Consider the following 26,292-nt stretch of genomic DNA (forward strand, 5'->3'; position numbering starts at 1 on the left):
TCTTTTGCATTTCTTTGGGGTTTCAAAATGTGAGAGATAGTCAGCCAGGCTTTTTCAATTTCCTCTCTGGTATTTGCAAACATTTGAGGACCAAAACCTTTCACAACAATCAAAAAACCATCAGCAGTATCAGCTGGGGCTGTCTTAATTCCTTGTGAGTGCCAGTCATCAATCATTGAATTATCAAACACAACACAACATAGCACAACACAACATATTACAACACAGTAAGCCTTTATTGATCCGTTATGGAATGAAATAAACACCAACAACCCTTTCTCACTACAACTACTACATCTTCCAGGGGCTTTCCTGATTCCCTTTCTGGTATGTCTGGCACTGATTGGTCTGCCGCTGTTCGCTCTGGAACTGGTCATTGGACAGTTCAGTGGACGTAACTGTCACCAGGCCTGGGCCATCTGTCCCCTCTTCAAAGGTAAGTACAGATAACATATGTCCTGTCTTCAAGGGTAAGTACAGATACCATCTGTCCCCTCTTCAAGGGTAAGTATAGATACCATCTGTCCTGTCTTCAAGGGTAAGTACAGATACCATCTGTCCCATCTTCAAGGGTAAATATAGATATCATCTGTCCTGTCTTCAAGGGTAAGTACACATACCATCTGTCCCCTCTTCAGGGGTAAGTATAGATACCATCTGTCCTCTTTTCAAGGGTAAGTACACATACCATCTGTCCCCTCTTCAGGGGTAAGTATAGATACTATCTGTCCTCTCTTCAAGGGTAAGTACAGATACCATCTGTCCCATCTTCAAGGGTAAGTACACATACCATCTGTCCCCTCTTCAAGGGTAAGTACACATACTGACCATCTGTCCTCTCATCATGGGTAAGTAAAGACAACAAAGTACAGATACCATCTGTCCATTCTTCAAGGGTAAGTAATAATGATAATAATAATAATGATATTTATATAGCGCTGAATCTTGTGCAGAGACAAATCAAAGCGCTTTCGCTCCAGTCATTCACACGCATGCAAGATTCTAAACCTGGAGAAACTGAAGACAAGGAAGAAGCAGGGAACGGAGGCTCGGGAAGAGGTGGGCTTTAAGGCCAGACTTGAAAGAGCTGAGTGCGGAGACCTGACGAAGCGAAAGAGGAAGTTCATTCCAATTGCAAGCTCCATAGACGGAGAAAGAGAGGCGGTCAACAGTGGAGTGTTTGGGTATGCGTAAACAGAGTGAATCCGAAGCCGATTGTAGAGAGCAAGATGGAGTGTAGAGATGAAGGCAGCCACATAGATAGGAAGTGGCAGATTTGTGAATATATTTATGGCATAGAGTGCTGATCTTGTACTTTATTCTGTGTGAGACAGGGAGCCAATGGATATGTTGCAAAAGAGGAGTGATGTACTTAGATCTTTTCTTGCGCTGATGGGACTGAGTGGATGAAGCAGGCAAACTAGACAATAGAGAGTTAGTAGTCAAAGCGAGAGAGAATGAGAGAAACGACAAGTCTATATGTTGCGTCAGTGGACAGATATTTCCGAATGGAACTGATGCGCCGAAATTGACAGCAGCAGGACTGACATGTCTGACTGATAAATTTTTGCATGGACAGTGTGTTTTCAAGGACAAAGCTGAGGTTCCTGACTGAACTGAAAAGAGGGATGGATATCCTGCCAAGTTTGATTGTGTCAATTGTGATGGAAGAGAGTTTTTGTTTAGTTCCTATGATCATTGCTTCAGTTTTGTCCGCATTCAATTTTAACGTATTTAGAGTCATCCAGCAATTAGAATGTCCAGGAAGCAGTCAGATGTTTCTTGCAAGAGCGACGACAATTTTTCATGGGTATCACTCTTCTGGAGTTGAGTATCATCAGCATAAGAATGATGGCTGACATTATGGTGGTTGATAAATTCAGCAAGAGGAGCAGCGTACAGTGTGAAGAGCACTTGGCCTAAAACAGATCCCTGTGGGACTCCATGTTCGATTCTAACGGGTGCAGACTGGAAATTATCAACAATGACAGACTGGAATCCATCAGTGAGATAAGATTTGAACCATTTGAGAACAGTGCCGTTGATACCAAATGTAAAGTGAAGACGGGAAAGAGGGATTGAATGGTCTATTGAGTCAAAGGCGGCTAAGCGTAGATACAATATGTCCCCTCCTTAAAGGTAAATGCAGATTTCATCTGTTCCCTCCTTAGGGGGGGAGTGCAGATAATATAATAATGAGCCATATATTCAAGTGGCTTTCTTTCTTTCTGAATATCAAAATAATATGTTTTACGCAATATCTAGTCTGACATATAACGTTTAAGTTTTTATGTCGAGTCGGAGTTTTCATTATGTGAATGCATAACATTTTTGTCGAAAGGACATTTAAAAGTATAGAATTACACGAATTATGCCCGTTGTTTAAATCACCAAGTTGACCAACAGACGCTTTTAGTACAATCACACGTTTTGATTAGCAACCTTAAAATGATTTTATTCAATTGAACATGCACACTCACGTACACACACACACACACACACACACACACACACATATATATATATATATATATATATATATGTGTGTGTGTGTGTGTGTGTGTGTGTGTGTGTGCAGTATACACATTATTACCTAGACACATATTTTGTTTGTGGTTCGATCTCATGCTGTCCTGCTGCTTGATTGAATTCATCTTTTCCTGTAGGTGCTGGACTTGGAATGGTAATCATTTCAATGATCGTCTTCTGGTATTATAACACAATCATGGCGTGGGCCCTCTATTATCTGGCGTCCTCCTTTCGGTCTGTACTGCCCTGGGCTTTGTGTGGGGAGTGGTGGAACACTCCGCACTGTTTCACGTATTTGGAGCCTGGAAACACGTCATCAGCATCAGAAAATGGGAATGCGTCATTTGGTGAGTACAATGTTATTAAAATGTCACATTTCTGCTGATGTTTCTGTCTCCGTCACTCTGTCCATCTGTTTCTTTGTCTCTCAGTGTTTGACTCTCTCCTTTTACTCCAAACCACTGTTTTCGAATCGTTTTACACACACACACGCATACATACATATGAGTGATGTAAAGCAATGTTTTGGTGTGATGTATGCTTTTCACTGCAAACCTTTTGATGCTATTATATGTCATCCGTAATGTGTTCATGGAGAGATAATACTTCAAACATTGTAAATCTTTTTTTTTCTTCTTTTAATTTTTCTTTTATATCATGTTTATTTATTTATCTATTCATTTATTTTACAGCAGGGAACTATGCAGTCACAAGCAATTTTACACCCGACGGGAATTTGACGACACCAGGAAGTGACGTCAAGGAAAAGATGTCGTCTGCAGAAGAATTCTGGAAGTGAGTCACTTACTCAACTTTGCACCCGTCATGCTACTCTTTCCCCACCCTGCATGACTCTACCGTTTCTCCCTTTCTCTTGTTGTTAACTATCAAAATGGATTCTTATTATAAACATATACATACATACATATATATATATATATATATATATATATATATATATATAGATAGATAGATAGATATAAAGAAGCCTGGGACAACCCTTTTGTCGCCGTGGGTTCTCTTACGTGCGCTAAGTGCTTGCTGCACACGGGACCTCGGATTATCATCTCATCCGAGAATGACTATATAGTATCCAGACCACCACTCCAAGTCTAGTGAAGAGGGGAATTATAAAAAAAGAACAAAAAACAAAAATCCCTGACCGTATGTGCATGGGATTCGAACCATTGGACACTTGCCTCCAAGTCGGAGGCATCAGCACAAGGCCATAGCGCCACCTGTGTTTATGATACATCTGTGATGGACATGATAGTGCGTCGCTGTGAAACTCGTTCTGTGTCTATTTCAAAGATGATTCATGCAATATAATGTCATGAGATACTCTGCTCTTTGGTTTAAACCGGGCTACAAAACGAGTAGCAGAGGTGTATGTACAAACAGAGCACACAAAATGTGTAATGAAAATGGTTTTTGCAGCTTGACAGCTTGGAACTATGTATGAATCATGCTTGAAAAACTTGTGCTAATGGAAACAAAATGATATTAATGCCTGTGTGTGTGTGTGTGAGTGTGCGTGTGCGTGTGTGTGTGTGTGTGTGTGTGTGTGTGTGTGTGAAACACAACAACAAAAATAACGGTTGTTTGTAAATGCTGCTATTATAGTCCGTATGTCTGTGCCTCTGTCTCCACGCAGGCATAACGTTCTCCAACTGTCCAGCGGTTTTGATGATCTGGGATCTGTGGTGTGGTACCTGGCCCTCACACTGACCTTGACCCTCGTGGTCTGTTTCGGGGCGCTTGTTAAAGGGGTTCACTCCAGTGGCAAGGTCTGCTTAAATTTTTTGTTAAACAGATTTTTCTTTGACTCCATCAACCTCAGCATTCTCAACCGACTTTTCGCTATTCATCCATCTCTTCTCTCTGTCTCTCTCCCTCTGTCTTTCTCTCTGCTCCTTTATTTCTAGACTATCTACATCCAACGAGGCACTCACATTCACGCGCGCGCGCGCGTGCGCGCGCGCACACACACACACACACAGAGGGAGAGAGAGAGAGAGAGAATTCGAGCTCGAAAAGTTTTTTCAGTATTGTTCAGCTCAAAACCTTGTGTTTAAAATGAGACAAGCACACAGTTCCGATCTCCAACGGATAATTCAAAACACTGAGACTTGTATATATACTCATAACTTGATGCATGTATCTAAAAATGAAATGCCTTGAAAATTATCTGGATAATTCACGTCACTCTTTTCGTGCAAGTGGTGCAGAACTAGAAAGGGCGATTTTACACACCGTCAGTAAGGTGATTTGATTTGATTGTCAATTTAGAAACAAACATCAAAGTCAGAGGCAGAGTTTTGAATAAGTTTGAATGACTGAAACTCCCGAAAATGGCCGGAGTCTGGCTGCCTAAATGGCGGGGTAAAAATGGTCGTGCACGTAAAAGCCCACTGATTCATACGTGTTAACGATGGAGTTGCAGCCCACAAGTATCCGTATCAGTATCAGTAGCTCAAGGAGGCGTCACTGCGTTCGGACAAATCTATATACGCTACACCACATCTGCCAAACAGATGCCTGACCAGAAGCGTGACCCAACACGCTTAGTCAGGCCTTGAGAATAATAATAATGATAATAATAATAACAACAATAAATGAAAATTGACTGTAAAAAAAAGAGAAAAAAGACAATAATGCATAACACTATGCAACAAATATGCAGTTTCACAGATATGAAAGCACAAACAAATACACATAAACGTACACGAGCCCCGACACAAACACACACACACACACAAATTACCCTGCCCCCCCCCCCGCGCCCCTCCTCCACACACTCAATTTTAGGCTACGTATCGCAGCTTCCACGGCACACACACACACACACGCGCGCGCGAGCGCACACACACACACACTTTTACAAGCACACACACATACGCCCATACCTCCTCCACCCGCCCCACCCCCACACACATATATACAAATATATGTGACGCAGCACGCGAAAACCCGGCCGGCTTAAGTCGCACGCAGTGATTCTTAGCTGCTCACAAAAAAACAAGTAGTCAGGGTCAAAATTATGAAGATGTGGAGATAATGCATCTTCGAAGTCTTATCTTTTCTGTCGGTAAGTATCTTTGCACAAAACACCCTGGAACTGTAGTATTTTCAATGTTTTCATGTGCATGCCTGTCAAAACCATGTTAAAAAAAAATACAAAAAATACTGCACTCTTTTGCCCTATTTCAGTTGCATGCTGTATGCAACGAAGACGGGGAAACTCCAGTCTGCGAAGTCATAAATGGAAATAAGCAGTGAACAGGCATTAATCGTCTCCCCTAGACCTTTTGAATCAAGGTAGTGTATGAATGTAGTCGGTTTTCAACGGTTTTACTAGTAGGCTACCCTCTGTAAGTTGCGATTTTAGCCGGGTCCCATCTATTCTTCGAATTTAGCCAAGTTTCCGACTCAAAGTTCGAAAAAAAGTAATTTTTATTGAAAGTTCAGGCTCTCTGTTGAATATTTTAATTGATGTTTCATTATGTAGTGTGTGTGACACACGAAAATTCATCGAAAGATCTATGTGTTCATAAAATCGACGCAACGTAAAGTGAACAAATATGGCGTCTTCGAAAACATCATGTGCTAAGCGAGTCGCAGCAATTCTCAACGAATCCCAACAGTTAGGTTGTGAAGTGAAAGCATGACCCGTTGCACACATGAACTGTGACTCTATCTGAACATACACAGGCAATAGACTTATTGACACTTTCGTCGTTTGGCTACAAATATCTATGGATGTAGGTTACCCTTCACGTGCTGGCCGCCTCACTGTAACTGCAGATCTAAATGTTGTCTTTCCTTTGAGCATCACTTTTGATTTTCAAACAGTGTGTTGTTGTATTACGTATATTCGTTTCAGACACTTTGCTTAATAGATTTGGCACTAAATATGTAATTTGGTCACAGTAAAACCAGATAACAGTGACCGGCAAACCCTTTAACTTAAATGTTTTGAAGACAAATATAAAATTTGTAGCCAGAGACAACTGAATGGAAATATGTGTTCACGCATGTACTGTGATGCTGTCTGAACATTTTGAAGCACATAGATCTACCAGCACTTTCTTCAAATGGCTAGATTTAGTCTTGAAATTAGGTCACTGCACGCACTGACTAGATTACGGTGACTACTTTTTTTTTTTTTTAACAGTGTTTGTTTTATCGCACTACCTGTGACCATTCACACAAATACTGCGCTGCACTAGATCTGTATTAGCTAAATTCATAAACACTCTGATTACCTGGAATCTAATTGAATTTGTTTTGTTTAAAGTCTATCAGCTGCACGTCAGGAGATCAATTAAATCTGTAATAAGGTCACAGCAAGAAGTGATGGCCTTGACCAGCAAATCCATAATAGGCCTGGAAGACTATCCGTAATGCCTGAACGACAACATATATTTTATTAGGTCGTGGTAACTGCGTATAATCATGCTATTGTAACTACCGAAATGGATATTTTATAATGTGGGATATACAGTAAGACCGTTCTCGTTTCAAATCATGTTTGCTATGGTACTGTAAAGCACAAAAAATGAATGTTTAAAACATCCCCAGAAGTTCATTAACTTGTAAATCTTCCTTTACCCGTCAGCGAAGGTCCTGTTCTTCCAGATTGTGCTCTAGTAACTGATTTTGACTGTAAACGACTGATCCAATAACACACTTACATGATCAGATATATGACTGGCTGGCACAATCTCACGACAAAAGTTACAAAAGTGACCAGTCCATTCCAATCACAACAGACCGGTTGCTGCATGTTTGCATCTACCTTTAGGACACCAGGCAGTATCACAGAAATTGTAAAGGAGATCTGTAGCAGAGACTTATGACTCTGAACAAATGTTACGGTGGGGTTGTTTGGCGTTAATTCAGTCATCACTCGCACGAGACATCAAAGGACAACGGAAAAGGAGGGATGATGAAAGTTTAGGGGGTGGGGGTTGGTGGCGGTTTCTTAAGATGAAAATCCCACATGCATGTCATCGGATGTGTGGTTACAAGAGTCACAAAGCACATAATGTGCACTCTATAAAGCCAAATAAAACATTTTGATAGTTTCAGGTTGACTGAAAAACTAAAACATCAAGCTGGTATCACGAAATTACTGAAAAACCCTTCTCGACTAGTTGGGTTGTCTCTTTCCAAATGGGCAATGTTTAGTCTTTGTGACAGTCCCTGCCATATGAACACGATAATGTGCACTTTAAGTTGGTCTTGCAGCATTTTTACTCTGAAACAAAAAAGGAAGAAAACATTAATATCACAAGTATTGCCAGAATTCATATAGCAGAAAAATATCAGAATCATATATTTACAGATGGATCTGTTCTTGATGACAAAAATGCTGGTGCGGCTTTCTATATTCCTGCCTTTAAAGTTGAAAAATCTTACTTTATTGGAAAACATCTTTCCACCTTCACGGCTGAGCTAATTGCTATTATACAAGCTCTGAACTACTTAGTGAGCTATCAAATAGTTTTCTCGAAAATAGCATTCTTTGTTGATTCCAAATCAGTACTTTATGCTCTAGAATTATTTAGCCTTGAAACAAGACCTGACTTAGTTATTGAGGCAAATCATTTGGTACATTGTTTGAGGATTAAAGGGACTGAAGTCAGTTATTGAGGCAAATCATTTGGTACATTGTTTGAGGATTAAAGGGACTGAAGTCAGTTTTTGTTGGGTGCCTTCTCATGTGGGCATTCATGGCAATGAAACTGCTGATAGAGCAGCTAAAAGAGGAACACAAGATTTAGAAAAATCGACAAAAATACATGTCCGTCTTTCCGTAAAAGAGGCATACACTTTGTTAGAAAAATCAGCATGGTGTCGATTTCATAACCGATGGAAGGAAAAGTTTTTTAAACATAAAGGGACATTATTCCCCGAGAATATTATTAAAGAAAAGATACCGAATCCATCAGCTTGCTATACAATATTAATAACCTCTACTTTCTGTATAAAACTTGATGCGCTGAAGACAAAGTATAGTAAAAATGTTACATGCATCTGTGGTAAGCAGTTCAGCTTGCATCATTGTTTCACTGTCAGCAGTTACGTACCTTCTTGCCCAAGCATTTCAAAGAGAATAACTATTCTCAGATGATTTTTGGAAAGTTATTTCTGACGAGGTTCTTATGGTCGAATCTTCTGAGGCATTGGTTCATAGCCCTGTTTGTACATTCCTTTAATGTATTTCAGAATTGTGTTAATGGTTTCTGATTATTATTATCATTATTGAATTGTTACTGTCAAATGTAATTGCATGTTAGTTATGCATTTTTTGGTAGTTTTCTACCTTTTCTGTTTTCCTCTTCCCTCTCCCCCACCCCCCTCACCCCCACTTTTTTTTTTTAATCGTCTAATATCACTGATAGTGAAAAGACGCTAAACTAAAGAACACACACACACACACACACACACACGTCCACTGATTGGCCGCAAGACGGGTAGGAAAAGATCTCTGATGCCAGGAACGTGGCGTCTAGCGTGTTGCTCAGTCTATTGTATTTGGAAAAGCCCACAGAGACTCTGTTCCGTTTTGAAGAAATCTGCGCAATGTTTGTTTGGAAATGATGCCGATATTCGTTTGATTTGCAATGCATCGTGCTCTACCTTTCATGCTAGATTTACGGCCGCCGCCTCTCTCTACCTTTATTTCTTTGAGGCGATCGATGGTGTGATGGCCTTGTATCTGTTCTTTTTGGTATTCTTTGACTTTTCTGAGGATTTCCGATTTTTATAGATGTAGGCCACTCGTTGTTGTCTCGTTACCAGCAAGTCTGTCAGCTCGCTCATTTCCCTTAACACCTGCATGTCCCGGGCAGTATGACCATGTAAGGTTTTTGAATCTGAAAGTTGCGCATTGCCTCATGCCACTCTGGGCTTCCCATTCCACTTTCAGTTTTCTGTATGAAGTTCATTGAGTCCGTTAGAATCATGGCATGTTGGTTTCCAGGCATATGGATAGACGATAGCCACTGGAGAGCATGTGTCAGCTTCAACTTCCATCGTTAACTCTCTCCATACGAACGGCGAAAGAGACGACGTTAACAGCGTTTCATCCCAATTACCATCATCAAAATATTGCAAGCGGAACGCTCTTATACTGAAGAGGTGAATGTTGACAAATAATACCACAGTTCTGACGACGGAAGCTAAAGGTTGGGTCATTCAGACACCCACTGGACATCCGAGGGGTCTGTGTAGAGGAGAACAGAGGACTGGCCGTACTGAGTGAGTTAAGGCTGGAGGTTGTGACTTTGTAGGCAGCATTCTCTTTCCTAATTGTTTTTCCATTTTGTTTCGCAGTGAATCCCTAGCCGGATTGGCCTTTGGTGACTGAGCTATCTGTGTATATGATGATGACCTATTATTTACTGTTTTTCTTCTATGAGTAGCTTCACTCCTGCATCAGTTTTGCCCTCTGGCCATTCCCGACAGCCCACACACGCAGAAGTCCATTATCTTATCGAAGGTAATCGACTTCTTAGCGTTGAGCTGGTTGTTTTTTTTTCTCTCCAAAATTATTTGGTTGTATTTGTATTTTTCTTGAACTTTCGATGTTTCTTTAAGAACTCTTATTCCAGTTCTTTTATAAGTACAACTCGAAGTTACTATGAAACATTTTAGTGACTGATTTGCTAAATGACTGAATGGGTTATGGCTGATTTATTGATGACTGGTTTACTGATGGTGTATCAATCTATTGATCCCAGATAGTGTACGTGACGGCCACAGCTCCCTACATCCTGTTGGCGGTACTGTTGGTGCGTGGAGCCACCTTACCTGGGGCTGTCGATGGAATCCTCTTCTACATCAAACCGGACTTCGCCAAGCTGCTGGAGCCACAGGTGATTGAACTGCGTGTGTGGTGTGGTGTGATTTGGTCTGGTCTGGTGCGGTGTGATGTGGTGTGGGTGGTGTGATCTGATGTGGTGTGATGTGGTGCGGTGTGATGTGTTGTGGGTGATGTGATGTGGTGTGGTGTGGGTAGTGTGCTGTGGTGTGATGTGGTGTGGTGTGGGTAGTGCGATGTGGTGTGATGTGGGTAGTGTGATGTGGTGTGGTGTGGGTAGTGTGCTGTGGTGTGATGTGGTGTGGTGTGGGTAGTGCGATGTGGTGTGATGTGGTGTGGTGTGGGTAGTGCGATGTGGTGTGGGTGTTGTGATATAGTGTTGTGGTGTGGTGCGGTGGGATGTGCACACGTGGTGTAGTGTGATGTGGGTGGTGTGGTGTGGAATAGGTGGTGTGGTGTGATGTGGATGGTGTGGGGTGGTGTGTGGTGTGGTGTAGTGCTGTGGTGTGGTGGTAGTTGTTTGGTGTGGTGGGTAGATTTCTGGTATGGTAAGGAATGGTGTACTGTGCTGTGTTGTGGTGTAGTATGATGTGGTGTATTGTGGTGTGGTGTACTTTCATGTGATGTGATGTGGAGTGATGTACTGCCGTGTGATGTGTTGTGGTGCGATGTACTGCCGTGTGATGTGTTGTGGTGTGATGTACTGCCATGTGATGTGGTGTGATGTACTGCCGTGTGATGTGGTGTGATGTACTGCCGTGTGATGTATTGTGGTGTGATGTGGTGTGATGTACTGCCGTGTGATATGTTGTGGTGTGATGTGTTGTGGTGCGATGTACTGCCGTGTGATGTGTTGTGGTGTGATGTACTGCCGTGTGATGTGGTTGATGTACTGCCCTGTGTTGTGGTGTGATGTACTGCCGTGTAATTTGTTGCGGTGTGATGTACTGCCGTGTGGTGTGTTGTGGTGCGATGTACTGCCGTGTGATGTGTTGTGGTGTGATGTACTGCCGTGTGATGTGTTGTGGTGTGATGTGTTGTGGTGTGATGTACTGCCGTGTGATGTGTTGTGATGTGTTGTGGTGTGATGTACTGCCGTGTGATGTGTTGTGGTGTGATGTGTTGTGGTGCGATGTACTGCCGTGTGATGTGTTGTGGTGCGATGTACTGCCGTGTGATGTGTTGTGGTGTGATGTACTGCCGTGTGATGTGGTTGATGTACTGCCGTGTGTTGTGGTGTGATGTACTGCCGTGTGATGTGGTGTGTTGTGTTGTGGTGCGATGTACTGCCGAGTGATGTGTTGTGGTGCGATGTACTGCTGTGTTATATGTTGTGGTGTGATGTGCTGCCGTGTGATGTATTGTGGTGTGATGTACTGCCGTGTGCTGTGGTGTGATGTGGTTGATGTACTGCCGAGTGATGTGTTGTGGTGCGATGTACTGCTGTGTTATGTGTTGTGGTGTGATGTACTGCCGTGTGATGTGGTGTGGTGTGATGTACTGCCGTGTGCTGTGGTGTGATGTTGTTGATGTACTGCCGTGTGATGTGTTGTGGTGTGATGTGGTTGATGTACTGCCGTGTGATGTGTTATGGTGTTATGTACTGCCGTGTGATGTGGTGTGGTGTATTGTGGTTTGGTGTACTGCGATGTGGTGTGGTGTGATGTGTGATTTGGTGTAATGTGATGTGGTGTACTATGATGTGGTGTGGTGTACTGCCGTGTGATGTGTTATGGTGTTATGTACTGCCGTGTGATGTGGTGTGGTGTATTGTGGTTTGGTGTACTGCGATGTGGTGTGGTGTGATGTGTGATTTGGTGTAATGTGATGTGGTGTACTATGATGTGGTGTGGTGTACTGCCGTGTGATGTGTTGTGGTGTGATGTACTGCCGTGTGATGTGTTGTGGTGTGATGTGGTTGATGTGCTGCCGTGTGATGTGTTGAGGTGTGATGTGGTGTGATGTACTGCCGTGTGATGTATTGTGGTGTGATGTACTGCCGTGTGATGTGGTGTGGTGCGATGTACTGCAGTGTTATGTGTTGTGGTGTGATGTACTGCCGTGTGATGTATTTTGGTGTGATGTACTGCCGTGTGATGTGGTGTGATGTACTGCCGTGTGATGTATTGTGGTGTGATGTACTGCCATGTGATGTGGTATGGTGTGATGTACTGCCGTGTGATGTATTGTGGTGTGATGTACTGCCGTGTGATGTATTGTGGTGTGATGTACTGCCGTGTGATGTATTGTGGTGTGATGTACTGCCGTGTGCTGTGGTGTGACGTGGTTGATGTACTGCCGAGTGATGTGTTGTGGTGCGATGTACTGCAGTGTTATGTGTTGTGGTGTGATGTACTGCCGTGTGATGTGGTGTGGTGTGGTGTGATGTACTGCCGTGTGATGTGGTGTGGTGTTTTGTGGTTTGGTTTGGTGTACTGCGATGTGTTGTGGTGTGATGTGTGATTTGGTGTACTGGTTGGTTGAACGTACAGCGTTGTACTGCTCGGGTCACGCTGTGGTTGTTGTGGTGGCCGTGATGGTGGTCTTGCTGCTGCTGCTTCTGATGGTGGTGTTGATGGTGACCGATTGATATGGATATTTATATAGTGCCTATCCTCGGTCAGAGACCAAGTTCTGTGCGCTTTACGGAGCCATTTGCATAGCAGGCCTTAGGGCGTTCATCATTCGTTTCCTGTATCATTCAGTCAGACTTCAGTCACACACACACACACGCGCGCGCGCGCGCGTATATTTGATGATGATGATGGGGATGGTGGTGATGATGACGACGTTGACAATGATGATGATTCTGGTGATGGTTATGCTGATGATGATGACGGCGGCGATGATCTCATTTCAGGGGGGTTGAATCGAGTCGGCGCGACAGGTGTTGTTGACTTACGTCATGTGCTGCGTAGACTGGTGATGGGGACGACGATAACGATGACGATGACGACGTTGATAATGACAATGACAACGATAATGATGATGATTTGATTTTTATATCACATTCCACATTACGCTGCTGGTCGGGCATCTGCTTGGCAGATGTGGTGTAGCGTATATGGATTTGTCCGAACGCAGTGACGCCACCTTGAGCTTCTGAAACTGAAACTGAATTCCACTACACACGTACAGATAGAGGTTTGGCTGATCTACATTCCTTCTTAAAAGAGTAATGACTGGGCGAAGGTGATTGATGATGACGACATTGTGGATAACGACGATGATAACGACGACAGCGATTCTTCACAGGTGTGGGTGGAGGCGGCTCTCCAGGTGTTCTACTCCCTGGGCCCGGGCTGGGGCGGTCTGATCGTCATGGCTTCCTTCAACAAGTTTCACAACAACTGTCTCAGGTGTGTGTGCCTGTGTGTGTGTGTGTGTGTGTGTGTGTGTGTGTGTGTGTGTGTGTGTGTGTGTGTTTGTCCGTGGTAAACTGTAACGAATTCATTTTCGACACCATATTAATACCTTAAGAAAAAAGAAACAAATCAGTTATTTCCATACATTCTAATTAATTGAAAATGCTCTTCTGGAAATGATAAGAAGCCCCAACCCCCCACCCTCACCCACCCAAAAATCCACAGATTACTGTTAATGTTTTATTTCTTATTGATAAAACTTAGCACGTTTACTGTTTTAGCAGTCGTTTTTAGTTTATAAGAAGCCAAAAATGTTCCACAGATTGCTCTTTTATATTTCTTATAAATAAAACTTGTATTTGTATTTCTCTTTTTGTCACAACAGATTTTTCTGTGTGAAATTCGGGCTGCTCTCCCCAGGGAGAGCGCGTCGCTACACCACAGCGCCACCCATTTTTTTGTATTTTTTCCTGCGTGCAGTTTTATCTGTTTTTCCTATCGAAGTGGATTTTTCTACAGAATTTTGCCAGGAACAACCCTTTTGTTGCCGTGGGTTCTTTTACGTGCGCTAAGTGCATGCTGCACACGGGACCTCGGTCTATCGTCTCATCCGAATGACTAGCGTCCAGACCACTACTCAAGGTCTTGTGGAGGGGGCCGTGATTCGAACCAGCGCGCTCAGATTCTCTCTTCCTAGCCGGACGTGTTACCTATATATGCCATCACTCCACTTAGCACTCTTAGCATTCATTTTATCGTTTTTAGTTCAAATTGGAGCTCATGCTTAGGATGGAAGCTGCATTGATGCATACAGCTGTCACGTGCAGCAACATTCTGCCAAGTAGTGGTACATCAGTCTCAATATGCAATAGGGATTGTTTTTTGTTGTCGAAATCGGATCTCACTCATCTAGAACATAAGCTTTTGAAATATGACTCTCAGCATTGAAAGACTAGTGTGTTTTACACATAGTGTGAAGGTCTTGTACAATCTACATTCGCCCAAGTGGTCGTTCCTTGGTAAAAGTAGCGTAGCAGAGTTCTTTTATGCATAGTCATAAATGATCAGCACGCGCTTATATTGATAATTCGCGATGAAACGTTATTGAAAGGAGGCACAGGAAGCTGCTAAATTTTATTCAGAGAATGATTTATGCATAGGCCTAATCACTTGCTGTATAATGTCCATGAAAAATCACCTGAATGGATAAATATTCAGTCCAGTTAAACCTCAGTCGTACTGTGCATGTGCGTTTGAAAACTTTTTCCGGGTTTTTGCAACGAGACCAACGACCTCAACTTCCGTTATTGTTTGGAGAGAAATATTCATAGGTTTTGAACTGAAGATGAACGTGTCTCTTCATGAATTCTGACAGTGAGTAACACACCCCATCCCCTCTTTTTTAATTTTTATTTTCTAATGTTTTTTTATATAGTGTTTTTGATTGGTAGGAGGCGGGTGATGACTGGTCGATCCACTGACTGTATTTTGCCGAAAGAACTGGACTTGTCCAGAGTGACTGTCGTGTGTATTACGTCCGAAAAATCCGTTTTCCAACCTATTTTTCGTTTTATCAAGGCCGCAGAGTCGTGACGAAGACAGGTAAAGTTTGAAAGTTTAATAGATCAGCATCCTGTAATTGAACAATCAAGTGCCGATGGAGGTGGGCTGCTCACGGTAGGCTTTACTGTCCCATTTACGGGGCACGCTGTTCTGTTGTATGTAGTCTATTCACACAACGTTCGTTTCGACAAACACTCGGTTCTGATGGTGGGCAAAAATATAACTTGGATCGTGAAGTATGTACTGGTAATTCCCCCTCCTCATCCCCTGTCCTCCCCGACACCCTTCCTCTCCCTCCCTCCTAGCCCCTCGTTTTCCGTGTTGTTGCTGTGCAGCAAGAATCATAAAGAGCCATCAAGGGCCTTTGCCTCTTGTTGGTATTTTTTTCTTTCTTGTTTTCAATCTGTTTTGATTTTAATCCCTCTCATGTGATTGTCCGGACTGATCGCTCAAATGATCCGTTGCCTGACTGACTGTTTAACTGATGTCACGCCGTGTCAACAGGGATGCCCTGATTCTGACGCTGATCGGGGAGGGAACAAGTATTTTAGGGGGGTTCCCCATTTTCGCCGTGCTCGGCAACATGGCTTATGTGTCCGGTCAGGCCATCGACAAGGTGGTTTCCTCAGGTAAAACATCTCACTTTCACACACGAGTGCGTATGCATTCGCAGAAACACGTACTTACACATGTATTTGTGCGGACACGCACATGCACACCGCACGTACAGACATACACGTGATTTAAACAAACCGATACACGCATGTTCACACACACACACACACACACACACACACACACACACACACACACACACACACACACACACACAAGCGTGCACCAGCACCTTGACAGACACATATACATACACATACACGTAAACACACACGCGCACAGGAACAAGCACACACACACACGCACACACACACACACACACACACACACACACACACGCACGCACGCGCACACACACACACACACACGCGCGCGCGCGCGCGCTCAAACAGACACACACATGCACACACAAACGTACACAAGTGTGTACCAGTACCCTGATACTGAGAGAGGGTGAGAGAGAGGGGAGGGGGGGGGGGGGGGTGCTGGGGGGGGGGGGGGATAGGATGTGCGTTATGGAGAGGATTGCTAATGGATGTATGAAGATAATTATGCGCGTGTACATGTGCGCGTGTAGTATGCGTGCGCTCGTGCTTATTTTCATCATTGTCATTATCATTACTAATGTTGCTTCATACGTACATACATTTGCTATACTTTACTACACTTACCATACTTTACCATCTCCCACATTGAATTCTGATTTATCAATATTACTGTTATTGCTACATACATACATACATACATAAGTACGTCCCACAATGAATTCTGGTCAAATACAGCAAAGACCCCTCAATTAGGAACAAAAAACCCTGTCAGTGGGGCCTTTATATGTGTGCTTGCACTTTATTTTTTTTCTCCATTTTTGTAGTTTGCCGGTGCGCAATGTCTCGATATTTTGACTGGAGTTATATATAGATATATCTTCTTTTCTTTATTTTACAGGCCCGGGGTTGGCGTTTGTCGTGTACCCTGAGGCTCTTTCCCTGATGCCTCTGCCGCAGCTGTGGTCGGTCCTGTTCTTTTTCATGATTGTCACTTTGGCCATAGACAGTCAGGTAACACAGATTGTTGGGTGAACACCAGTTACTTGATCACAGATAAAACGCATTAGATCATACACGTTAAAACTCGATATCCGCAGTTGTTGTTTGTTTTGCACTTTCTTGAAACATTCCAACTATTTTTCTCGCTGTCTTCATCAGTCTTGTGAAGAGAAGTCGTCTGAAGGCTGATATATTTTGAGATGAAGAGTATTACTTATCATCAGAGCGTTTACACCGGTGGTTTGTATATGTTGCGTCGTTGATACCTTAGCGTATCTGAATGATACTTTAAAAAAGAACAACTGCCGTTGATAGTTCTTTACCTCTACTACCACTTCTACTGTATGTTCTGCTACTAGTGCTGCTACCAAAACTACAGGTGCTACTGCTATTGCTTTTATTCATAATGCTTGGTAGCAGTCTCATTGCTGCTGCCATAGTAAAATGATATCACTACTGTTATGATCAGTTTTGCTTCATAACTCAGACCATATGGACTGATGGCCTAGAGGTAACGCGTCCGCATAGGAAGCGAGATAATCTGAGCGCGCTGGTTCAAATCACGGCTCAGCCGCCGATATTTTCTCCCCCTTCACTAGACCTTTAGTGGTAGTCATTCGGATGAGATGATAAACTGAGGTCCTGTAAAGAACCCACGGCAACAAAAGGGTTGTTTCTGGCAAAATTCTGTAGAAAAATCCACTTCGATAGGAAAAACAAATAAAACTGCACGCAGGAAAAAATACAAAAAATGGTTGGCACTGTTGTGTAGCGACGCACTCTCCCTGGGGAGCGCAGCCCGAATTTCACACAGAGAAATCTGTTGTGATAAAAAGGAATACACATACAAATACAAACAAATATTTTCACTTACCGTCAGCGCTGCTGCTGCCACTGCTGACGATGCCTTCATTGTTGCTGCAACAATTCTTCGTCAATACCGACAATTTTGCCCGTTCACTGGCTTCTTCGACGGGCGCAATGGCCGAGTGGTTAATGCATTGGACTTTCTTTTCTTTCTTTTTTCTTTTTGCTGCCCCATCATCTGCGCTGTTTTCAGTGGCACTGCTCCCATGCCACTCATTCCGAGTCCCCCATACACTTCCACACCCGGGTTCGTCTGTCACAGTCCCAGCGTCGGCAGTCCGCAGGAAACCATCGATGTTAGGTCGCCAGGAGGCCACACACCAGAGGAGACCCTGCACTGCTGCTGATTCACTTCGTTGGTGTTCAGTGGAGCCTGTTCTGATTTAACGTACTTAGGACACCACCTACTAAGCCCCCTACTGAGGACAATAATGGCTTAGTCGCGGAACCAGACTGAGTGAGCGTCCCTCCTAGAGTGGAGACCCGGCGCCGCCACGTCCCTCCAACAACAGCCCACCATGAATCTGCCGACGCTGAAGACATTGACAGGACTCACCCTAAACACGGAAGTGGAGGGGTATCGAAACTGAGGTCACCATGACAGCAGGGCATGAAAGGGACATTTTTGTTTATATTGGTAATGATGAAGAATAATACGCTGGACTTTCACTTTCTGATTCCTGGATCCCTGTCGTGGCGCCTAGTGGGCTGAGGGTGGAGATTGTTCTCATCTCCCGGGTCAACAGATGTGGCGCCTAGTGGGCTGAGGGTAGAGATTGTTCTCATCTCCCAGGTGAACAGTTGTGGCGCCTAGTTGGCTGAGGGTGGAGATTGTTCTCATCTCCCAGGTGAACAGTTGTGGCGCCTAGTTGGCTGAGGGTGGAGATTGTTCTCATCTCCCGGGTCAACAGATGTGGCGCCTAGTTGGCTGAGGGTGGAGATTGTTCTCATCTCCCAGGTCAACAGATGTGGCGCCTAGTGGGCTGAGGGTAGAGATTGTTCTCATCTCCCAGGTCAACAGATGTGGCGCCTAGTTGGCTGAGGGTGGAGATTGTTCTCATCTCCCAGGTCAACAGATGTGGCGCCTAGTTGGCTGAGGGTGGAGATTGTTCTCATCTCCCGGGTCAACAGTTGTGGCGCCTAGTTGGCTGAGGGTGGAGATTGTTCTCATCTCCCAGGTCAACAGATGTGGCGCCTAGTGGGCTGAGGGTGGAGATTGTTCTCATCTCCCGGGTCAACAGTTGTGGCGCCTAGTTGGCTGAGGGTGGAGATTGTTCTCATATCCCAGGTCAACAGATGTGGCGCCTAGTTGGCTGAGGGTGGAGTTTGTTCTCATCTCCCGGGTCAACAGATGTGGCGCCTAGTGGGCTGAGGGTGGAGATTGTTCTCATCTCCCGGGTCAACAGATGTGGCGCCTAGTTGGCTGAGGGTGGAGATTGTTCTCATCTCCCGGGTCAACAGTTGTGGCGCCTAGTGGGCTGAGGGTAGAGATTGTTCTCATCTCCCGGGTCAACAGATGTGGCGCCTAGTTGGCTGAGGGTAGAGATTGTTCTCATCTCCCGGGTCAACAGATGTGGCGCCTAGTGGGCTGAGGGTAGAGATTGTTCTCATTTCCCAGGTGAACAGTTGTGGCGCCTAGTGGGCTGAGGGTAGAGATTGTTCTCATCTCCCGGGTCAACAGATGTGGCGCCTAGTTGGCTGAGGGTAGAGATTGTTCTCATCTCCCGGGTCAACAGATGTGGCGCCTAGTTGGCTGAGGGTAGAGATTGTTCTCATCTCCCGGGTCAACAGATGTGGCGCCTAGTGGGCTGAGGGTAGAGATTGTTCTCATCTCCCGGGTCAACAGATGTGGCGCCTAGTGGGCTGAGGGTAGAGATTGTTCTCATCTCCCGGGTCAACAGATGTGGCGCCTAGTGGGCTGAGGGTGGAGATTGTTCTCATCTCCCGGGTCAACAGATGTGGCGTCTAGTGGGCTGAGGGTAGAGATTGTTCTTATCTCCCGGGTCAACAGATGTGGCGCCTAGTGGGCTGAGGGTGGAGATTGTTCTTATCTCCCGGGTCAACAGATGTGGCGCCTAGTTAGCTGAGGGTGGAGATTGTTCTTATCTCCCGGGTCAACAGATGTGGCGCCTAGTTGGCTGAGGGTAGAGATTGTTCTTATCTCCCGGGTCAACAGATGTGGCGCCTAGTGGGCTGAGGGTGGAGATTGTTCTTATCTCCCGGGTCAACAGATGTGGCGCCTAGTGGGCTGAGGGTGGAGATTGTTCTTATCTCCCGGGTCAACAGATGTGGCGCCTAGTGGGCTGACGGTGGAGATTGTTCTTATCTCCCGGGTCAACAGATGTGGCGCCTAGTGGGCTGAGGGTGGAGATTGTTCTTATCTCCCGGGTCAACAGATGTGGCGCCTAGTGGGCTGAGGGTAGAGATTGTTCTTATCTCCCGGGTCAACAGATGTGGCGCCTAGTGGGCTGAGGGTGGAGATTGTTCTTATCTCCCGGGTCAACAGATGTGGCGCCTAGTGGGCTGAGGGTGGAGATTGTTCTCATTTCCCAGGTCAACAGATGTGGCGCCTAGTGGGCTGAGGGTAGAGATTGTTCTCATTTCCCAGGTCAACAGATGTGGCGCCTAGTTGGCTGAGGGTGGAGATTGTTCTCATCTCCCAGGTCAACAGATGTGGCGCCTAGTGGGCTGAGGGTAGAGATTGTTCTCATCTCCCAGGTCAACAGATGTGGCGCCTAGTTGGCTGAGGGTGGAGATTGTTCTCATCTCCCAGGTCAACAGATGTGGCGCCTAGTTGGCTGAGGGTGGAGATTGTTCTCATCTCCCGGGTCAACAGTTGTGGCGCCTAGTTGGCTGAGGGTGGAGATTGTTCTCATCTCCCAGGTCAACAGATGTGGCGCCTAGTGGGCTGAGGGTGGAGATTGTTCTCATCTCCCGGGTCAACAGTTGTGGCGCCTAGTTGGCTGAGGGTGGAGATTGTTCTCATCTCCCAGGTCAACAGATGTGGCGCCTAGTGGGCTGAGGGTGGAGATTGTTCTCATCTCCCGGGTCAACAGATGTGGCGCCTAGTGGGCTGAGGGTGGAGATTGTTCTCATCTCCCGGGTCAACAGATGTGGCGCCTAGTTGGCTGAGGGTGGAGATTGTTCTCATCTCCCGGGTCAACAGATGTGGCGCCTAGTGGGCTGAGGGTGGAGATTGTTCTCATCTCCCAGGTGAACAGTTGTGGCGCCTAGTGGGCTGAGGGTAGAGATTGTTCTCATCTCCCGGGTCAACAGATGTGGCGCCTAGTTGGCTGAGGGTAGAGATTGTTCTCGTCTCCCGGGTCAACAGATGTGGCGCCTAGTGGGCTGAGGGTAGAGATTGTTCTCATCTCCCGGGTCAACAGATGTGGCGCCTAGTTGGCTGAGGGTAGAGATTGTTCTCGTCTCCCGGGTCAACAGATGTGGCGCCTAGTGGGCTGAGGGTAGAGATTGTTCTCATCTCCCGGGTCAACAGATGTGGCGCCTAGTGGGCTGAGGGTAGAGATTGTTCTCATCTCCCGGGTCAACAGATGTGGCGCCTAGTGGGCTGAGGGTGGAGATTGTTCTCATCTCCCGGGTCAACAGATGTGGCGTCTAGTGGGCTGAGGGTAGAGATTGTTCTTATCTCCCGGGTCAACAGATGTGGCGCCTAGTGGGCTGAGGGTGGAGATTGTTCTTATCTCCCGGGTCAACAGATGTGGCGCCTAGTGGGCTGAGGGTAGAGATTGTTCTCATCTCCCGGGTCAACAGATGTGGCGCCTAGTGGGCTGAGGGTGGAGATTGTTCTTATCTCCCGGGTCAACAGATAGGGCTGAGGGTGGAGATTGTTCTTATCTCCCGGGTCAACAGATGTGGCGCCTAGTGGGCTGAGGGTGGAGATTGTTCTTATCTCCCGGGTCAACAGATGTGGCGCCTAGTGGGCTGAGGGTGGAGATTGTTCTTATCTCCCGGGTCAACAGATGTGGCGCCTAGTGGGCTGAGGGTAGAGATTGTTCTTATCTCCCGGGTCAACAGATGTGGCGCCTAGTGGGCTGAGGGTGGAGATTGTTCTCATTTCCCAGGTCAACAGATGTGGCGCCTAGTGGGCTGAGGGTAGAGATTGTTCTCATTTCCCAGGTCAACAGATGTGGCGCCTAGTGGGCTGAGGGTAGAGATTGTTCTCATCTCCCGGGTCAACAGATGTGACGCCTAGTTGGCTGAGGGTAGAGATTGTTCTCATCTCCCGGGTCAACAGATGTGGCGCCTAGTGGGCTGAGGGTGGAGATTGTTCTCATCTCCCAGGTCAACAGATGTGGCGCCTAGTGGGCTGAGGGTAGAGATTGTTCTCATCTCCCGGGTCAACAGATGTGCAGCCTTGCTAGGGGCTGAACCGCCTTCGTGTGCATAGACATACTGGACATAAAACACACACGTTAAAGATCATAATCCAAGTCAGCGTTCGGTGGGTAATGAAATCAAGAACAGACACATCATGTCCACCCCCGGAAACGGAGTGTGGTTGCCTACATGGCAGAGTTAAAAAGAAACACTTGAATGTGAACATGGGAGTTGCAGCACACGCACGCAGGAGAAGAAGATGAAGACTGGAATTCCGAGATCATCCGAGTCATTGAGACCAACATTTTTTTTTTCAGATCACATGTCTACCCCTTCACCTCTCTCTCAGGTTATACCGGTTCACAGCTGTGAAGATGTTAGGCCTTCTGTACATAAATCAATCAACATTTCTCAATCAGTCGGTCGTACAAGTTATTTAACTAAAAGTTCAACATGGTCACGTTGTCTTGTTTCTTCCTTTTTCTGTGCAGTCAGCTGTGGCACAATAAACACAACTTGAAGTTGTTTTTCTTCTCTCCCTGTCTTATTTTCTGGGTGTGATTTCAACGTTCATTCTTTGGTTGCAGATTACCTTTGCTGAGGTGGGACTGACGACCATCACCGACCTTTATCCTCGTCTTCATGGTCGTCGCCCTGTCGTCACCGCCGTCTTCTGCTGCGTCTATCTCTTCGTCTCGCTGCCCTTCGTCACTCAGGTATACTACGTAATCAGTGCTGACGTCTTTACTTTCGTCATTCAGATAGAGAAAAATAGTTATAATCCTTCATAGTGTTCATGCTTCATTTCATCATTTTGATACTGCATGTCATCAATAGAAACCCATTGCATTGTGTTGTTTTTATCGATCATTTTGATACTGCATGTCATCAATAGAAACCCATTGCATTGTGTTGTTTTTATCGATCATTTTGATACTGCATGTCATCAACAGAAACCCATTGCAATGTGTTGTTTTTATCGATCATTTTGATACTGCATGTCATCAATAGAAACCCATTGCAATGTGTTGTTTTTATCGATCATTTTGATACTGCATGTCATCAATAGAAACCCATTGCAATGTGTTGTTTTTATCGATCATTTTGATACTGCATGTCATCAATAGAAACCCATTGCAATGTGTTGTTTTTATCGATCATTTTGATACTGCATGTCATCAATAGAAACCCATTGCATTTTTTAACGCATTTTTAGAGGTCAGAAAAGGATGGGGGACGGGGCATTTTCCGCCGTTTTCTTCTTGTCATTGACCTTGCATCGATGTTTCATTTATCAGCAAAAAATAGTATGACAAAGGTAATGTAAAATATTTTCCAATTGACCATTGAAAACCCGATGTCTAGGAATGATCTGCGCTTATGTTGTTGGTTGTTGTTGATAGTTCTTGTTGTTGTTTGTTTGTTTGTTGTTTTCAGTTTGCAGCTCTAATATGGGCTTTGCAAATAGGTGGGCTTTTAAGCAATGATTTTACATTGGTTTTGATGCTGTTTTTAGGATTTCAGATCGGTCTTTCTGGTCTTTTTTCAAAACGTCTTTTAGAGGACAGCGGCAAAGACTTAACCCAGTTACACAGGCTGAAAGCAAGCTTTTTTGCACACTGATATTTTCGATCACAGACCAGCGTGGGAGACACTGAATCCGTGGGAGACGTGGTAAACATATAAAACATTTCTCTGTTGGGTTTATTATTCTGTGTCTTTTTTGGGGTGGGTAGGGGTGGGGGGTATTAAGTTGTCTTTAAGTGTTTTCATTCCTCATATGCCCATCGTGGTCCAAAGTGTATTAGTCTGCACGTGCATTTTGTGCGTGTGGTAAGTGAGAATGAATGTGTTCTCATTGTGTGAGTGTTTGTGTGTGTGTTTGTACACGTGTATTTGCGCAAATGTGTTGTGTATCGAGCTTAGTTGCTGTATGAAATGGTGCACATCCATACGCGCGCTGTCCTTGTGGCAGGGCGGCATGTACGTGTTTCAACTGACGGACTGGTTCGCGGCCACTGTCAGCATCATTTTCATCGGCATTCTGGAGTGTGTGGTGGTCGGCTGGATCTATGGTGAGTCTCCCTACATAGGGTGTTGAACCCACTTTCCAGTGCAGTCTGTCCCCACTTTCCAGTGCAGTCTGTCCTCACTTTCCACTGCAGTCTGTCACTTTCCACTGCAGTCTGTCCTCACTTTCCACTGCAGTCTGTCCTCACTTTCCACTGCAGTCTGTCCCCACTTTCCACTACAGACTTTCCACTGCAGTCTGTCCTCACTTTCTCCTCACTTTCCACTGCCGTCTGTCCTCACTTTCCACTGCAGTCTGTCCTCACTTTCCACTGCAGTCTGTCCCAACTTTCCACTGCAGTCTGTCCTCACTTTCCACTGCAGACTTTCCACTGCAGTCTGTCCCCACTTTCTCCTCGCTTTCCACTTCCGTCTGTCCTCACTTTCCACTGCAGTCTGTCCCCACTTTCCAATGCAGTCTGTCCCCACTTTCCACTGCAGACTTTCCACTGCAGTCTGTGCTCACTTTCCAGTGCAGTCTGTTACCACTCCCACTTTCCACTGCAGTCTGTCCTCACTTTCCAGTGCAGTCTGTTCCCACTTTCCACTGCCGTCTGTCCTCACTTTCCACTGCAGTCTGTCCTCACTTTCCACTGCCGTCTGTCCTCACTTTCCACTGCAGTCTGTCCTCACTTTCTCCTCACTTTCCACTGCAGTCTGTCTCCTCACTTTCCAGTGCAATCTGTCCTCACTTTCCACTGCCGTCTGTCCTCACTTTCCGCTGCAGTCTGTCCTCACTTTCTCCTCACTTTCCACAGTAGTCTGTCCTCACTCTCTCCTCACTTTCCAGTGAAGTTTGTCCTTACTTTATCCTCAATTTCCACTGCCGTCTGTCTCCTCACTTTCCACTGCAGTCTGTCCTCACTTTCTCCTCACTTTTCACTGCCGTCTGTACTCACTCTCCACTGCAGTCTGTTCCCAGTTTCCACTGCAGTCTGTTCTCACTTTCCACTGCAGTTTGTTCCCACTTTCCACTGCCGTCTGTCCTCACTTTCCACTGCAGTCTGCCCTCACTTTCCGCTGCAGTCTGTCCTCACGTTCTCCTCACATTCCACTGCCGTCTGTCCTCACTTTCCACTGCCGTCTGTCCTCACTTTCCACTGCAGTCTGTCCTCACGTTCTCCTCATTTTCCACAGTAGTCTGTCCTCACTTTCCAGTGAGGTCTGTCCTTACTTTATCCTCACTTTCCACTGCCGTCTGTCCTCACTTTCCACTGCAGTCTGTCTCCTCACTTTCCACTGCAGTCTGTCTCCTCACTTTCCACTGCAGTCTGTCTTCACTTTCTCCTCACTTTTCACTGCCGTCTGTACTCACTTTCCACTGCAGTCTGTTCCCAGTTTCCACTGCAGTCTGTTCCCACTTTCCACTGCAGTCTGTTCTCACTTTCCACTGCAGTCTGTTCTCACTTTCCACTGTAGTTTGTTCCCAGTTTCTACTGCAGTCTGTTCCCACTTTCCACTGCAGTCTGTTCTCACTTTCCACTGCAGTCTGTTCTCACTTTCCACTGTAGTTTGTTCCCAGTTTCTACTGCAGTCTGTTCCCACTTTCCACTGCAGTCTGTTCCCAATTTCCACTGCAGTCTGTTCTCACTTTCCACTGCAGTTTGTTCCCACTTTCCACTGCATTCTGTCCTCACTTTCTCCTTACTTTCTACTGCAGTCTGTGCTCACCTTCCAGTGCAGTATCACTTTCTCCTCACTTTCCAGTGCAGTCTGTCCTCACTTTCTCACCACTTTCCACTGCAGTCTGTTCCCACTTTCCACTGCAGTCTGTCCTCATTTTCCACTGCAGTCTGTTCCCAATTTCCACTGCAGTCTGTTCTCACTTTCCACTGCAGTTTGTTCCCACTTTCCACTGCATTCTGTCCTCACTTTCTCCTTACTTTCTACTGCAGTCTGTGCTCACCTTCCAGTGCAGTATCACTTTCTCCTCACTTTCCAGTGCAGTCTGTCCTCACTTTCTCACCACTTTCCACTGCAGTCTGTTCCCACTTTCCACTGCAGTCTGTCCTCATTTTCCACTGCAGTTTGTTCCCACTTTCCACTGCAGTCTGTCCTCACTTTCCACTAC

General features: G+C 45.4%; 1 protein-coding gene across 1 annotated transcript in view; it reads left to right on the forward strand.

Moving 5' to 3' along the window:
* Positions 1 to 26,292, forward strand: part of LOC143275817 (sodium-dependent dopamine transporter-like) — a 36,823-nt gene that overhangs the window by 2,632 nt on the left and 7,899 nt on the right. The window contains exons 3-12 of the mRNA XM_076580094.1: positions 305 to 436; positions 2,667 to 2,876; positions 3,222 to 3,324; positions 4,184 to 4,316; positions 10,278 to 10,412; positions 13,613 to 13,716; positions 15,790 to 15,914; positions 16,846 to 16,958; positions 22,739 to 22,867; positions 24,127 to 24,226. Coding sequence (XP_076436209.1) covers positions 305 to 436; positions 2,667 to 2,876; positions 3,222 to 3,324; positions 4,184 to 4,316; positions 10,278 to 10,412; positions 13,613 to 13,716; positions 15,790 to 15,914; positions 16,846 to 16,958; positions 22,739 to 22,867; positions 24,127 to 24,226 — 1,284 coding nt within the window. The remainder of the gene's footprint in view (positions 1 to 304; positions 437 to 2,666; positions 2,877 to 3,221; positions 3,325 to 4,183; positions 4,317 to 10,277; positions 10,413 to 13,612; positions 13,717 to 15,789; positions 15,915 to 16,845; positions 16,959 to 22,738; positions 22,868 to 24,126; positions 24,227 to 26,292) is intronic.

The sequence above is a fragment of the Babylonia areolata genome, chromosome 31, assembly GCF_041734735.1.
Source record: "Babylonia areolata isolate BAREFJ2019XMU chromosome 31, ASM4173473v1, whole genome shotgun sequence".
NCBI classification, from domain to species: Eukaryota; Metazoa; Mollusca; class Gastropoda; order Neogastropoda; family Buccinidae; genus Babylonia; species Babylonia areolata.